At 44.8% G+C, this 17,840-nt stretch overlaps 1 protein-coding gene across 3 annotated transcripts in view; it reads right to left on the minus strand.

Annotated features, from left to right (window-relative positions):
- Positions 1-17,840, minus strand: part of LOC147896849 (diacylglycerol O-acyltransferase 1C-like) — a 206,024-nt gene that overhangs the window by 3,996 nt on the left and 184,188 nt on the right. For all 3 annotated transcript variants that reach the window (XM_087381005.1, XM_087381006.1, XM_087381007.1), the window contains one exon: positions 13,374-13,421. In XM_087381005.1, coding sequence (XP_087237131.1) covers positions 13,374-13,421 — 48 coding nt within the window. The remainder of the gene's footprint in view (positions 1-13,373; positions 13,422-17,840) is intronic.

Raw genomic sequence — 17,840 nt, forward strand, 5'->3', positions numbered from 1 at the left:
CAAACGTGGGTTTTTGACCAAAAGAGGCTAGGAGAGCATTAATATATGCCTTTAGGCCTATTAGATGGGCCTTTTTGGATGGCCTAAATGCATGCTCACTCCATCCAGGGGCTGTGTACCCCAATCATGACGGTCATCAGATCTCCAAGGAGAGATGATGGTGTACACTCAGCACCTATTTCAGACCATTAGATGGATGAGGAATCTGATGGCACGACATTCACCCATAGACATGACCATTGGATGATGCAAGCAATTCACAACCTCCCACAGTAGTGCCTATCTAAGTACGCACTTTGGTAATTCTTGAAGATATTCTCAAGCGAATCTCCACCATCCCAACAATTTATTTATCCAAATTCATTAGATTTCAAAAATTTTAGAGTCGACAGAGGGAGCTGCTGCTCCTCCTCATCTCCTCCCTGGCTGTCCCCTCCCTCAGCCTCTCCCCTTCGCTTCCTCTCTCTTCCCCCTTGCTGTCCCACCCCCTCCCTGCTGCCTGCCCTGCCCCTCTCCTTCCCTCCGCCCTGCTCTTGCTGCTCCCCCACCCCCTCCCTAGACCTCTCTCCCCCTCTGCCTGCTGTTCCACCCCCCCGCCACACTCTCTAGCCCCCCGGCCTACTCTCCCTCCCTCTCTAGTCCCCCCGCCTGCCCCCTAGTCCTCCCTCCCTCCCTCAGCCCCTCCCTCCCCCCTACACTTCCCTCCTCTCAGCCCTACATCCCCCCCTTCCCTCAGCCCTCCCTTCTTCAGACTCCCTTCCCTCAACAGCCCCCCCTTACTCTCTTTCTCCTTTTTTCAAAAAAAATGAAGAAAAATTTCCAGCCCCCCTGCAGCAACAAGGATTTGATGGGTGGAGCCTCACGGTGTTTGAGTTTGTGCCCCCAGATTTAGGGATGCTGTTATTGGATTTCCTATCAATAGAGCATCTTCCTCTGTACCCCGTGGATTTCCCTCCCTTTAGCAGTTTTGGGACGAGGGCTCCTTCTCAGGAGAGGTATGTTTCCGCTACTAGGTTGAGTAGGTGCACCATCCAACCTCCTCTCACCGATGAGGATTGTCACTTGGAACATATAGGACATCGATGGAGGAAAGCTGTGTCCATGTCATGTCCCTCAAAGAAAGCCAGTGGACCAATGAGTGACAACCAAGCAACTAATCCCCAAGTCATGAAAAAGGGTGCTCTATGAAAAGTGCAAAGTATCCTAGCAACACCCTTCCAAACCGTCCTCACCTGAGTGCACTCCCAAAGGCAGTGCTGCAATGACTCAACTGTTGAGTGGCATCGAGGACATGTAGGGTCAGCCCCGAACCTGGATCTCCATAGGTTCATTGCAATCCCTCCATGAATAGATTATAGTAAGCCAGATGAATAACATGATTTTCCTATTCCTGAGGGATTTCCAAAGCCTCCTCCAAAAGTTTCTCTGCATCTCTGCAAAAATCTGAAAAGTATCCCAATGAGGAGCTCTAGAGGGCCTCCAGCCCCTACAACTGAGTTGGAATCTCCTGGCATTTCTGACCGTGTAACGAAAGAAGGGGATGCTCTTCTCTCGGTGCCTTGCAACTATCCACTCCCATCCCCCTGGATCCCACAGCAAGGATCTAATAGGGGAACCTCCATACAACCAAAGCCTCCAAGATCCAATAGCCAGGAGAACGGGGTTTGGACCAAGATACCACTGTGAGTCTCTACCCATCTCCATGTATCCTGCAATCCTGACAGGCTGAAAAGGAGCCTCCAAAAGAATGTCCTCTAAAGATCCGTGGAGTCTGCCTCCTACATGAACCTGAAAGACAAGGGTATCCTCATGTGCATCCCGCAAGGCTATAACCTGCAGAGGGATATCTGTCCTCGAAAAAGCCCCCAACCAAGTGGACTCAGAAATAGGCAAATGGTACGTATCCATCCACTCCATTAGTATGGCTGCATCTATCTGCTGCATACTGGCTGCACTTCCTCTTAGGTGACTAACTGAACGAGCTCTCTGATCCTTTGGAAGCATCCTGAAAGCTTTCCAAGCACTGACCGTGGATGCAGGTCCCAACTCCCATCTAGACCACTACATATAATGTGACATGCCCAGTGATTTGCCATGCTCATTTAGAATGCAATCGTTCCACACGATGGGCTGCCTGTCAATTTCTTCACGAGAGGAGGGTGGAACTCTCCAAAGAGTACTTCTGAAGCTGTCCCAAGCCTTCAGAATAGCAGCCATGAGAGGGTAAGTGGGAGATCTGAGACGGGCTGACGTAAAGATCCATCTAGGGCTGTCCATCCAATCTCCTCCCTGTGTAAGAAAAAATCCTTCCAAGGCTTCTAACCAGGCATCAAACCTGTGACCACCATCTTGCAGACCAAGGCTCTACACTGCTCTACACTGCAAGTTTGGATCAATAATATTGAGGCCCCCATCCTCAGTGGGTAGAATAAGAGTCTCCCAAGCCACCCTAGCTGTCACATCTGAAGTGCCATCTAATCCACTCCACAAATAATTCCTAATAGGTCTCTTGAGTTGAGTGATACTACTTGTAGATCGGCACCAACAAAACCAAATAAACCAAGCTATAGCCAACAGTACTTGGTTTACAACCACCACTCTGGATGCAAGGTCAAGTCTGGCGGAACCCCAAAATAGGAGTTTCCTCCTGATGCTCTCCAACATGGGAGCAAATTGCTGTGCTGGAGAAATGCCCACCCCAACCTGGCATCCAAGATACCTAACGGAGACACCCCTCTAAATCCAAGTAAATCCAATATCAGCGCCCCAATCTAGAGTGTCCTCATCACTAATCTAGAAACCATTGGATTTGTTCCAGTTAATGTGAGCCCCGCTGCAATGCAAAATAAATCCAAGGCTGTCCTGAAGGAGGTGAGTGTGTGTGGAGTGGCATCCAAAAAAATAGCCGTGTCATCTGCCAGCTCACTGTCTAGCAACTCCTCTTCCTGTCTCAACGAAAGTCTCAATCCAAAAATATCAGCTTGAGCTCTGATATAGAGGCTCAGTCACAAATAAGAATAGAAAGGGGGCTAGAGGGCATCCCTGTCGGACTGATCTGGATATCTGAAACCTTTCTCTCTTGACTCCACCAATGAGTACCTGGCTATGGGCGTCATGACCTGTAAAGAGCAGAAACCCCTCTAGTCCACAAATCTGAAAATCCAAGAGCGAAGAAGGGTTCCCTCTAGAAAACCCCAATCTACCCTGTCATATGCTTTTTCAAAATCCAGGAGCTGAATTGCCAGTCTGTGGCCCTCATGCATAGCCCACTCAGAAGCCTCCCAAAATGAGAATATATTCAGAGCCTCATTTGAGAGGACGCTCTTCCAATCTTAGGATTCCAGATGCCTTTTAGGCAAACGAGGACCTCAAAAAGGTAGCATTGCAGGTTTGGGCCTCTCACGTGCAAGGTGGAGTGTCGTCCACTTCGCATGTGGCTGCAACCCTCATTGGTCTTAGTGACTTTTATCATTCAATCAATAGCACTAGGAGACGTGCCATTCTCAGATGCGAGGCTCGTATCCGCCACAATTGGCAGCCCTACAAAGGGAAGAGCAAAAATGGCCTACATAAGGTTGGATTCAGGATCGCCTTGCTGCAGCAAGGACTCATCAATAGATTTTGCTAGGTCAAAGAAGAGAGTATGCCTTTCATATATGCACACGAGTCATTTTGAACTCAAATGAGAGGTAGAGTCAATGAACATTCTTCCCTATTCTTGGCCCCAGACATAGTAGGGACAGTGTCTCGCAGCTTATTGATTCACATGGGGTTTTGCAGGTAGACCTTGATGTCGTCATGCGCATAGCTATAGATTTTTATGCCTTTCTTCTCACAGCAGATCTTGACACCTAGGCCAAAAATGATGCCAGGTATGCTATATGATAGGTGTGTTCCTAGGTTGGTAAAACTAGATATGTGATTCTTACTTGATGCACCTTTCACAACATAGAGGTCAAGACTGCACTTATTGCCAGACATTGACCTTGAGGAGGTAGGTATGCTACGTGTTTTGGTTCACAGACTAGGACCGCTCACATCTTATGGGCAGGCCCTATTAGACCTCGGCAGGATGCATGATCTCATTATCTATAATGGTCTTGATAGATGGCTCGCTTCAGGTGGCTTCACTTGCTTTCCACAAGGGGGTGGCTCCAATGTTGTGGACTACATCTTGGGATCCCCTCCCTTCACATCTCGCATCACTGACTTTACCCTAGCACCTCTCCCTTCAGGGGCTGATCATACATATCTTTTCTTAAGCATTTCTACTCCTCGCCGCACATCACTTTCTACCCCGTTGAGTTCTTACTCCACCTACCATGAAATACGCTTTGATCGCGATCACTCACCTACTTACTCTGGCCGTCTGTACATACTTCTTGCATACATTGACTTTACACCCCTTTTAGAGGATCATGCTGTCCTAGTCACTCGCTCACTTCATGAGGCCGCTCTTCACGCCTTCCCCCACACCACCCGCTCCACTGCCCACCACCACCTAGGACCGTACCCTGTAATAGCTGGTACAATGATGAGTGTAAGGCTTTACGTCGTTAGCTCAGATTCGAAACAAAAAACAGCCTTCCGAGCGAACCAGAGATGATATGCAAGTACCGTCATCTGGTACGTAGGAAGAAACTTGACTTCGTGTGCCGGAACGAGGAGGAGCTACTGAACATTCTGTTCAGTAACAACTCTAAGGACTTCTTGCGGAGATTTCTAGAGGGATGGTCCCCCCCACCACTCACTAACTCAGGTATGGTCTGATTATGAACGCAAGCTCTATGATATCCCAAATCAGCCAGCCCCTAACCTATCACATATGCCACGCCCCACATCCTACACCCTCTTCACTAGGGGGGGGTAAAGGATGCTGTAATGAAACTTCATAATGGCCAAGCGAAAGATCATGAGGGACTATGCACTGAGTTCATGGCATATGGGATTAACCTCCTAGCCCCGATCTTAGCCAAGCTATTCAATGAAGCTATTTACTTGGGGTTTCCATGCACCTGGACCATCAACACTATCTCACCCATCCACAAGGCAAGGGATCCCATGAACCCGGAGAACTACAGGACCATTATGATTGGACATGCCATGTCCAAGATTTATGCATCAGTACTTGGTTCTAAGATCTGCAAATTTGCAGAGTGTTGAGGACTCAAAGGCGCGGGACAGGCTGGTTTCAAACGGGATCATGGGACTAAGGACCATATTCTCGCGCTCAGATGTATCATCGAGGAGGCGAGGGCACGAAAGCAGAGGGTTTAGTGTTGCTTTGTAGATTTCTGCAAGGCATTTGACATTGTTCCAAAAGCCCGCCTCATACGTTGCCTACAGGATTTGGGTTATGACCAGGAGATCATTTAGGCTGTCATGGCACTTTTTGAGCGAGTTTCAAGCAGAGTCCGAACAGGATCTGGATGGACAGACGAGATCATGAGTACTATCAGGGTCAAACAAGGGATGCCCATTATCACCTACCTGGTTTGGCCTCTACATCAACCAGTTCGAGACAGTGATGCAAGCACATGGTGGGATAGGTTGCCTCTCGCGGGCACGCTGATCCGGATATTGCTTTACTCAGATGATGTGGCTGTCTTTTCTTCCTCAGCAGAGGGGCTCCAGAGACACCTTGACGCACTATAGTCCTTTTGTGAGTCTCGTGATTTGAAGGTCAACTTGGATAAAACCAAGGTTATGATCTTCAATACATCTCGAGCCATCATGCGTGATGAGCATTTTACATTTGATGGGTGCCCTGTTGAGGTAGCTTCATCATACACCTATCTTGGGGTCATCTTTTCCAAACCCATCTTCACTATGAGACCCACGATGCATGCACGCCTGAGTAGAGGATATGCTTCATTGGCTAGACTAGAGAGGCAGTGCTTCCCACTTTCAGGATCCATGGACCAAAGGGTTGCTTTTTGACTCCTTGGTCTGCTAAGTAGGGATGAATGGTAGTCCATGTTGGGAGCTAGATCTGTCGGATACAAAGTGGGCCAGGGTGGAGCGGCTACAGGTTTTCATGTTATCACGGATGATCCATGGTAAGCCATCCATCCCTCACTAGATCATTTGGGCGGAGTTTGTGTTACCCCCATTACAGCTAGATGCTGCATTTCAGGTCATTGCGTATCTGTACCGAGTCAAGGAGAATGGGGACTACACATCCGGGCATAGCAGGATACCGTGGCTAGCACTATCCTCTTCTATGGCACTTGCAACAGGGGGGGACCAGAGGTGTTGGTATACACGCACAGAGAGATGGTTTGCACACCTGGGGCTCCACATGGACAAACTACCTCCTTTGCAGTACAACATGGATGCTCCTTCTCTCCCCTCCTATCACACAAGGTCAACCAGGTTATCCGTGAAGATCTACTACAACTACACACATTCCGGACTTGGTTGGGCCCGATTGATCTTCCAGTGAAGCTGGGCTTCTACAGAGATCACTTCTTACATATCACAGTGGAGGGTTTCATTGATCCACCAGGATACACGCAGATTCACCTACCCCACTCGCTAAGGATCTCTCTTGGGTAGTTCCAGATCTCTTCTCATAGACTTCGTATCGAGAGCAGTAGAGCAGAGAGGTTACTCAGGGCGAGGCGCATATGCACACCGTGTGACATGTAGGAGGTTGAGACAGAGGAGCATTTCATATTCAGATGCCTTGTTTACTATGAGATCAATGGACGTTTCTACTGCCTCTTCAGAGATAGTTATGGGGTTTTGGCCTGTTTCCTCTCCTACCCAGACCAGCAATGTTTGTCCGGTTTCATTCATGAGGTGCTCTGAAATCGAGAAAGGATATTCTGAGCACGGAGACAGGAGCAGACTTCTCTCCCCACTGATACCTCTCAGAGCTCTATCACAGAGTTCTTTCAACTAGATCACATAGACCCCTATGAGGCGAGACCTCGACGTGGCCGTGACCCGGAGCCTATGACCTCACAGCTCAAACAGAGGGTTGACTCATAGATCATACTTTAGGACATTCCCTCCTTGTTTAGGGTCGGAGGCTGACCGACGGGGGTCACAGTGGCCCTAGTTAGACACAGAGCTATGACCAGGAGATGTACCGGGACTACACCCTTGGGGGGGCGACAGCGCTCTATTGTTGACCTCATGCCTCCACCTCCACAACCTCATCCATCCTGATGTCCTGCTGCTGCTGATGATGATGATGATGATGGTTATGATGATGTTGACAATGATGCTGAGATTGATTGACATATACAGTCAAGATATGACTATGTTGTACTTAGGATGTACTTAGGATTTAGTACTACTATTTTGCAATTCTTGCATTCTGCATTGGTGTGGATGCTCGCTTAGTAGCTCCACTATGACAACTCATTGTATCAGGTTTTTCACAATCTCATAGACCCATCGGTCTTCCAAAGACTTTAATAAACTTTCTTTCTTTCTTTCTCCACAAGGGCTAGTGCCAGGGTTCGGATGGGCTTCCTCCCTCCTTTATTACTTTTTGAGATAAGATTAGGGATCACATTACCTCAGCCCTGCAAGGCATTTGGGACTCTGGTGAGATGTTGGAAGCCTCAATTGGATAGTCAACTTGGCAAAAGGGTCCTCAGTGGATATTCCACCTCAAGGGAATCCCTCATGAAATATTCTGATTTTGCTGCGCAGACTTACCTTCGACAGTTTAAGTCGGGTTGGTTCATTTTGATCTGGTTGCCTAACCGCAAGGTCCTCCACCACAAACCTTGTCGGGGTTAGCATACCCTATCCTTTTAACATTATCTTAGAGACCCTAGACCCTAAACATGAATGGGGGCTCCTCCCATCTGACCTTCATGGTCACCTACGACCGCAGATCTTTGTGACTCCTCTTGATCTCACAGAACCTTCTTTGACTAACACAATGAAATCCTCCATTAGTCCTTACTCTAGACGAGGTCCTCGACTAATCGTATACATGCCATAAAGACCAAAGACCATAGAACCATGTATGTTTTTGGTCTGACGGCAGGCAACTACTTAGAACACCCAATCCTTTGACTCTAAAAACCCACACAAGCTTAGCATACCCCAGCTGATCAACACATACCACCACCCGGAGTGAGTTCGCTCAAGGGCCAAAAGGCCAATCAGTTATAAGCCTCAGATTACAGATGCCTCAATGTGCCAGTCAACTCACGCTATTCTCCTCCTGAGCTCAGGCTCACGGGCCACTCAATTGTTGCCCAAAGTGTTGATGGCCTTTGCCTTCTTGCTCGGCCTCTTTGGTACGCAGCCAGCCAATCCTAACGTCGCCAGCCTTTGCTCCAAACTCTTAGACCTTTATGGCTCTCCACTCTAGCAGCGCTTCCACTTGATCAGCCCAATAGTCTCAAACTCAGATTCAAACTTGACCAAAGAGACTGATAGTGAAGCAGTCAACAATTAAAGCTGCCACAAATTAAACATCATTCAAAAGCAAAGTTTATCACTGAAACAAAAGAAGACAGAATTAAGGTTAGTGATCAGCAAACAAAAGAAACAAATAAGTCGTGAAGTTTTATTAGAATATCAGAAGAGTGCATATATATTATGAAATTGCTGTGGGGTCATATTCTTATATGTGATGAACTGGTTAATGTGAAAATTGAAGAAGTAGCACCAAGATAATTTTATTAGAGAATGCAAATGCCAATCCAATAGCAAAATGCAGTTTGAATCCCACTTCGCAAAAAGAAACACGCATGATATGTAAATAATGAGAATGTTAGAACGGCTCAAGAATTTGACATTTGCAAAATCAAAACGTGAGCAACACAATTTGGAACAATTTGGAACAACACTATGAAGGAAATAAACACAGATCTTAGTTCAAGAGATAGACATATAAGGCTGGCACATTTAGTATCAAGTAGTTTGCAATAATACGGTTTGGTATTCTTTGTTTTTTATTTTTATTTTGACAGTTTTCACAACATAACAGTTAATGTCTAGGGTCCAATGGAGTACTGGGTTAGTCAAAAGGCACAATTGTTCGGAAGCCTTGAGTAATGGTACCAACTCTTTTGCAGCCCATGGGCGGGATAAAGACAAGGGCAAGTTTTTCAAGAATGCATCAAATTCTCATACCTCTCATGCACAAAAGAGGGGTTGGTGGCAATGCACATGGTAGACATATTGCACAAGGTTCAAGCAGTGGCACTAAGTCCTACAAAAAGGGCAAATGCAATTCTTATGGGGAAATGGAACGTTATGAGAATGAATGCAGGGGGAAAACAGGCAAAACAAGGTCACACACAACAAGGTAATGCAGACCATGACACCAATAATGCAAATCAACCATCCATTTGTTACCAAAATGTTTCGCAAAACACATTGCGTGAGGCGAATAGAAACATTTAATGATTTTGAAAGGAGTTTCACTTGCCTAGAAACACGCTCTTGTTATACATTACAAAAGCATAATACATATAAATATTGTATAAATATATAAACTCTATCAATTATACGGACTCTCTCTGACCATCGCCAGTGCTCTATCATGGGTTTTATGCCCCCACAGCCCCGTACATCACTAGGACCTCCCATAAAGTTAACTCCTCTCCCAGCATCTAGAGGACCGTCGCAATGATGCCACACTACAACTTCCATCCTCTCCATGGACTCAGATATTTTGTACTCGGATTTTTATGTTAATGTTGCACTTGTCTTGGGTGAAGATGCCCACTTAGAGGCTCCATCCATTCAGTTCATTGTATCTAGTTTTTTATAATCATGTTCACCCTACGATCTTTCAAAGCCTTTAATAAAATCTCTTGTTTGAGCATAGGGTATGCCGCACTGACTCGAGCATTAGTGCTTTCGTTCACATTTCCAAGACCCTGGTACCAAGTCTCTTCTATTTGATTCGCTTGTTCACCCAATTGGAATGTACGGCAGTCCCTTTGGGACATAAATTGGTCCCACATAGAAAGACTACATGTTCTGCTTCTTTGATAGAATGATCCGTAGAGTAAGCCATCAGTCCCACATCATATTGTACTAGTAGAGTTCTGGGCTATCTATTGGAAGTAAAAAGCATGCAGTTCAAGTCAAAAAAATGCTAAGAAGATGTGAATTGTGTAATATAGATTGTCTACAGCTCAATGCAGTCTTCCAACTGGTCATTTATCTCCATAGAGTTAGGGAATGGTCATTTATCTCCATAGAATTAGGGACTTTGGTATCATGACATCCGGACGGCACAAATTGCCATGGCTAGCCCTAACTTCATCTATGGTATTGGAGGTAGAGAGGGACAGCTTGTATGCTCAGATACGTAGATGGTTTGAGGCTTGGGACTACAAATGGATACACTACCACCATTTCAGTATAGCCTTGAGGTTCCATCCATTCTGCTCACCTACAATGAGGTGTACCACGTTATCAAAGAGGATCTATTGTATCTTCACATGACTCAGTTAGCACCTACTGAGCTTTCTATTAAACTCTTCTCAAAGGAGGGGTTTCCAAAACCGCCAAGCTACATCAAGATTCATCTGCCACATGCATTGAGGGTCTCGATTGGACAATTCTGGGTATCTTCACACAAGCTACGGGTTGAGACAGGTTAAACAAAGGGCATCTCACATACGAGACGGATCTGTGTTTACGTGATATGCTGGAGGATATGCTGGAGACCAAGACAGAGGATTACTTTGAATTCAAATGCCTTGTATACTATGAGATCCATAGATAGCACCACTGTCTTTTTAGCGGTGGTTTTGGCCCACTCAAATAGTTTCTGGCACTCCCTAATCAGTGGATTGGCGGTGGCACATGCATATTGACTTCGCAAGGTGCTAAGTGTGAGGATGGTGGCACATGTTTGCTTGAATTTTGCCACCAGCCAAAGACCATTGACCACCGACCATCGACCACGCGTGCATAAGCAAATTGACACGTGAATGCTCGTGTGCATGCAACAGAGGGCATATTGTTGCGGGCCGGGGCCTACCGGTAGACCCCGAACCCCGCCACCGGGGGTGTTGCCCCCAAACCCCCAGGATCAGGGACGTTGGCCCTGAACCCCCGAGGAGTACGTTGTTCCTTCTACCATCGTGGTTGTTTTCTCCTTGAGGCCTACAGACATAGACATCAGCTCATAGAGCACAGAGGACATCACAAGAGAGACCATCAAAGATCAATCAGAGAACAATCATAGACTTTTTCTCCAACAACCCGATCCAGGGACAACAAAGAGCACAACTCAACAAACTCGACCTCAAGTAGACTCTCACATGAGGAACGCAAACATCTCCTCTCTAGTCTTTGACATGGGGAGACAAACCACAACAGAGACTGTAGCACTTGCTAGAGAGCGAGCCTCCCGGATGCTAGAGAGGAGGAGGAAGGGACTCAGACAACCAGCAATCCATCATCACTGATTTTCTTCCTTGACGACGCCAACCTCTCTCACCAGATCTAAAGCCATTGTTAGATGAGCTCATCTTGTCTATTCTCAGCCGACCAGTGCAGTTGGTCCCACAAACAACTTATACAAGTCCATCCATCCAAATGGATAGTTGGTTTGGTGACCGACAAACAAGAGCCTCCCATCATTGCCCTTCACATTTGCGTTCTCTCTCGCAAACAACAGATAAAACCCCTTTTCGAGAGATTGAAGTAACAAAATTTCTTCCAGTTCACAGCTCTATCTCCTATGATCTGTTTGCTGTGTTGGAAACTTATCATATGTTTGAAAGCCTATTAAAAGGTATTATTGGCTCCAAGAATCTCTCAAATAGAAAATTCTTTTGTTAACACTAGTGATAGGATTCCTCCATCCAACATTTTCATTCGCCCATATCAACCATCATCCTCACATCCAATCAGCTGAGCACAACTAGACCTTATAGACCAGACTATTTCTTCTAGCACCATGTGCGTGTGCGTGTGCGTGTGCGTGTGCGTGTGCGTGTGCGTGTGCCCCCCTACACATTTATCGGAGCATGATTGCAAGTACATGTGCGCACGCACACGAGCGCACATATGTGTGAGTGTATATCCCCCTCTAAATTTTCCGTCTTCTTTGTATATGGAGCAAACCTTGGAAGGCATTAGTGGTATACAACCCCTTGTCCACACGTTAACCCTTACCTAAAGCTACTTGCCCCTTAGGGGCCCTCCCCCTTCCTAAGGTACTCTACCAAGACAAGTACTCACTCCAAAGCCCTAATCTATGATGCATATGCTAATTCATATCCATTGGTTCAACTCATATTCCAAGTCCACCACTCCTAGGCCCAATCCTCCTCAATTAGCCATCACCCCTGTCAATATTATACGTGACATAACAATAGTGCCTTTCACCTCTACTCGTGATGTAATCTTAGAATTTTTTTTTACAAGGAGCTGTAAGTCACCTACTTTCATTCCATAATAAGCTACAAAGATTACCTTTTTCCTCCAAAATGAAACAAGAGGTACAGAAGACGAACACTCATCAAGCTCTCTCTTTCCTTCACAAGAAACATCATAGTTCACCTAAATTCATGTAATTCCTACAATATAGTCACACACAATGTTGCATACATCATATGAGCATTGGCCAAATTCCATAGTTGAGAGCTCCAAGTTTTCAAATCATACCATATGACTATAAATTCTCTTGATCACTCTTAAAGGCCCTTGCTTAGGTTTAAAATTTCAAATTTCCAGCATGACTTCATATTTAAGCTATTTTTCTTTTCTGTGGATTTGGAATCACTAAGTAAATTTCTTTCATGTGGATTTGGAGTCACTCATTAGATGTAAGTTTGCTTTGGAGTGTCCCAAGAGTATATTTGACTTTACATACCCCTGATGATGTGCTGGTATCTAAGTAATCTAACTATTTGCAAAATACCAATACTAGCTCAAATCCTTTCACATACTACAGTTGGTGCACTAGACTATCAGCTTGCAACATTCTCCTAGAAGAGCAAGTGCTTCAGAGGTCCCCATAGACTTAAAGTGAAAGGGCCCATACTACCCACAAAACAAGTTGTTCACAAGATAATCCAAGATTTTGTTTCAACAAAAGATTCCTAAACTGCACCATCCCTAAACAAACCATCTAAATTACAACAAGCTTGGAGTGAACAAGAATGGTCACTGTGTAAAATTGCATCTTATTTTAACCAGTCTAGCTTCAAAGATTTCCAGATGGAAATTGCTTCAGTAAATTTGAGGCTTGAGGGATGATCTGTTTTGCATCTGGTGCATAAATATCTTGATATTTGTGTGTTTCAGCTCTTTGATCTGCCCTATTACCTACCACAATCTTCCATGTCTGTATTGCCTAATGTTATGAAAACCAAAAGCACTACTTTCCAAACGTTCAAAATTTTGAAAGATGACAATATTCCTTATACCTCATGAAAAATCCCAGAAACAACAAAGGAGATGACAATAGCACTTCCCTGTCAACAACAAACAGCTCAAGGAAGTAAGTATCCCACAATAACAAAAAAGTGCAGGTAGCACACATAAAGCATATCATGAAAGTTCATTGTTATTACTTCCAACATGGTGGCACAAACTGAGATCGGATCTGTAATTGGTGCACCATGTATGTTTCATTTAGCTCACAACAACAGACTTCCATATACGAGGCAGAGATGATGAAGAAAATACCACACGATGTCATGAAAACAGTTGGAAAGTCCTTGAAGAGAAGATCGTGATAACAATTTCTAAGAGAATCTTATTAACGATCGAAATGGTGGACTACGTTAACATACTAGTTTTTGGGAGTCTGAAAAGTCAACTGGACCTCAAAAAAGGCATTAATTTCTTCAATAAAGCAAATGCCATACAGAATATCATTTGTAAGCTTTGTGGGTGTTGTGGAATTTTATTTCTGAGAACTGAGCTTAAGTGCTCTTTTTAGGCTTAATGAAATTGCACAGCATTGCATGGTCTTTCCTGGATAACATGGACGTATGCCAGTATTTTTCACTAAGATCCCCTAAGAAAGGATGCATAAGGCCTAAGTTACCATACCAAAGTGTGTGAAATGCCAGTTTCATTATTGATCTTTAGGAGGGGACATTGAAATCCCTCAAGAATAAAAAGTCACTCTTTTCTTTTAGCTTTCTATTCATGGTGGGATTGCAGTGAACCAGTCAACATCTAGGTTCGGGGCCAACCCTACTTGTCCTTGTTGCTTCTCTGCTGCGGAGTTAGTTCAACATTGTTTATGGGCCGTAGAGAGGCGAGGATTATTTGAAGGGGGATAGCCAAGACCCTCAGTACTTTTGTCCATTTCACCTTCTTCATGACCTAGGGCTTAGCTGCTTGGCTCTCTGTTAGGGCCTCAGGTCTATTATGAGAGACATGACTCCTCTTGGGCTTTATCGATTCGACACCACTTACTAGAGTTATGCTCTCGAGTGATGTTCCCGCCTCACCATTTAGAGCTGTGCATGCCTCTATGGACACTCCATGGGAGATACTGGCGAGTATTGTTGTGTGGCATATCTAGAGAGCCAGATGTATAGAGGCATTAGATGGATCCAATGTTCACTCTTCTCACACATTGGCCAATATATGGACTAACACTATACATACACTCATGGCAATCTCGGCAAGCATGCAGGGGTCCTCTCCTCTGCAAAGAGAGCTGTACTATTCAGAGAATGGAGGGATTCACCCTTCTTCTCCAAGTATACCACAGGGTTGAGAAGGCATTTTCAGCCTCAACCTCGGTTGTTTCTCACCTCTTTATGAGGATTTTTTCTCGTGCATTGCATAATGTATTTCTGCTTTGAGCTTGCTTTCGCGAGTTTTATTCATGAAGTCTCTTTCAAATGAACATGCCAACTACATTCACATGAAATGAGAAAGACAAGATCCACCATAAGGACTTTTTGTGGATGTCTGTTGTATTCAATGGCCAAAACAGAATATGATGTGGCCTCTCCTTCTATGGCCCTACTAAGACACTAATCTCCTCATCTTGGGAGTTTTCTGTTTGTTCACTTGCTAAGGGAATGGACATAAAAGTTTTGTTACATAATTCTCTCAAGTGCACCTGATCAAGAAGCTACAATCATCTAGATTTCAGGACTGCTCTTTTGACCCTTCACAAGGGCAAATATCCTACCTCAGATGGGCTGGCCTCCTATCACTTTTTGGGATATGATTGCTGACCATATCACCTCAGCTTTGAGTCTTTGCATTTATCAAAATTGTGCCTACCTGCTACAGCTATCAAAAGCAAGAGAGTGGATGCTACACCACGACTGGTAGTGCAGGATAAGTGGTCGCTAGGATGGTGGTTGGTTGCACACTAGGATAGTAACTGCCACCAGTGTGGTGGTTTGCTTCTATTATTACAATATGAATGTCATACAATTCATTCATTTAGGATTTGTGGTCACCAGCGCAGTGGCTAAAATCTAACAATAGATAACGATAACCAACCTAAAGGGGACTGTTTTAGTATAGCACTTTGCAACAATTTTAGAATAGCACAGTGGTAATGCAAGATAAGTGGTCACCAATGTGGTGGTTAGTTGCACACTAGAATACTAACTGCCACCAGCGTGGTGGTTTACTTCTATTATTACAAGATGAATGGCATACAATTCATTCGTTTAGGATTTGTGGATTTATGGGATCTGGTGCCTTGCCCGATTCCCTCATAGAAAGTCTCATTCAATTCATTCCCAAAGCGGGGTGCAAGACTTTTGATTACCCAATGGGGGCATGTCAGTCTCCTGGGTACTGCATATAAGATCTTGGCAAAGGCAATTAGCTTGCGGCTGCAGCCCTCCTCCCATTTCTCATTCATAGTATGCAAACTGGTTTTGTGTGTGGTAGCAGCATATTTAGCTATTTCCTTTTGGTAGGCTTCGGAGTTACTATGCATCTTTGACAGCTGAGAGCATCCACTGGTCAGGGGTTTTTTCTCAACCATTGCCTTTATAGGAGACCAGACGCTCGTATTTTCTTAATTCAAAAGGGATTCGTGATGATGGCACTCTTTTATCCTTCCCTTTGGCTGCTGGAAAATATGGTTTAGAAATGCACTATCGTCCTATATGATAGGTCATTACTCGGATGCTTCAACCATTTCAGCCAATATCGCCTTTAGAACTTCAAGGCGGGCTTCAAGATTGGACTCTTCTTCCACTGCACTCGTCCATTCGTCCTTTGAAGTTGTCATATTACAGTGTCATCTTTATATATAGTTCTGCTATCTCCACCTTGGGCGTCAATGTTGGTGTAAGCAAACTCTAGGTTGGTCAATATTAGAGCATGGTTGAAAGGAGGGACTCGATCAGCCACTTCACTTGCATGGCTGGCTGCATGGAGTACCTTGAGAGAGAGATTAAGGGCCGTAGTCTCTCCTATGATCACGGGTTGCTGGTGGCGCAGTTGTCTCTGGAGTTGATGCACTTGATTATGCCTTGGAAGCCGATCGTGATGAGCGTGGCGACAGTCTCCCATATAGTTTATGGCTCGGTGCCTCTGTCAATCAGTCGTTGTAGCTAAGTATGTGTTAGTTGTAACTCCAACAAGCTTGGTTGAGCTGAGGAGATGAATAAAGCTATCGCCTATGAATAAACGAGACTGTTTTTCATATCTTTCACTAATATTTCATGCACTAGTTGCTCAGCTCTTGGAATAGATAGCGATCTCCCTTTTTCTTACTGCATGCAATAGTTTTATACAAGCTCAGATCCATCAGTGGTATCAGAGCCAGAGAAGATGGAGAACAAATCTGAACATGCGGTGAAGCTGGTAACTTACAATGGCACTAACTTCCCGATTTGGCAGCTCACACTTCGATTGTATTTGATGGAGAAGGGCTTTTGGTCAATAGTCTCAGGTACTGAGAAGAAACTGACCGGAAAAAAGGCACATGACTCCCCCGAATTGGTGGATCGATGGGAGGAAAGGAATGAGAAGGCTCTAGGAATTCTCGGGCGAGCACTTGGTGGAAGGTATAGCCACCATCTTGATCTCTCCAAGACGGCATGCGAGAACTGGATTGCAATAGAGACTTTGTTTGGATCGAGGCTTTGAAACTCAAAGGTATTACTGAAGCAACAATTTTTTGGTTTGAAGATGACGGAAAATCAGACGCTTGAAGAGCATCTAAATCGAATGCGCGCTATCCTTAGGCAGCTTACTGATCTTGGTGTTCATATGGAAGATGATGATTCTAAGGCTGTACTTCTTTCCAGTCTTATACCAGCTCATGACGATCTTGTCAAGATCCTAAGAGTTAACAATGATGCAAGTTTCTCAGAAATGATTTTGATGCTATTGGATGAAGAAAGGCGCAAGGTACTGACCATCGATCAGGAACAAGCATTCGTAAGCAAGTTATCTAAAGCAAAGAACAAGGACGGGCAGAAATGTGGATATTGTGGCAAGCTTGGACATAGAGAAGAATATTGCTTCAAAAAGCAAGATGATATTGCTTAGAAGAACAAAGGAGAAAGTGCACATGTAGCAGAGGAGGTCGCGGGACTGTGTGTTGCAAGTTCAAGCGACGGAGATGAATGGGCATTCTGAATTCCGTGTTCATACGTAGTCGACAGCGTAGATTAGATTCTTAATTTGCATAATAATAATACCTAAGTTTGTCTTGTCCAAAGGCATGATGATCAGAGTTCTCTCTTGCATTGAGAAAATGTTTACTTTCCGTTTACTTGCTGTGTGGATTATTTATAAACAAACTTCTTGCTATCCCTGACTTGCTGTGTCGGGAAGCATTCTCTAATGTACATTGCCCTCCCTTTTGCTTAAGGGGGGTGTTGGTGTAAGCAAACTCTAGGTTGGTCAATATGGATGCGTCAATTTTACGAGCAAAAACCTATGAGCAG

This window comes from Dipteris shenzhenensis, chromosome 11, assembly GCF_047967505.1.
Source record: "Dipteris shenzhenensis isolate YYH24624 ecotype China chromosome 11, Dip_SZ_1.0, whole genome shotgun sequence".
NCBI lineage: Eukaryota > Viridiplantae > Streptophyta > Polypodiopsida > Gleicheniales > Dipteridaceae > Dipteris > Dipteris shenzhenensis.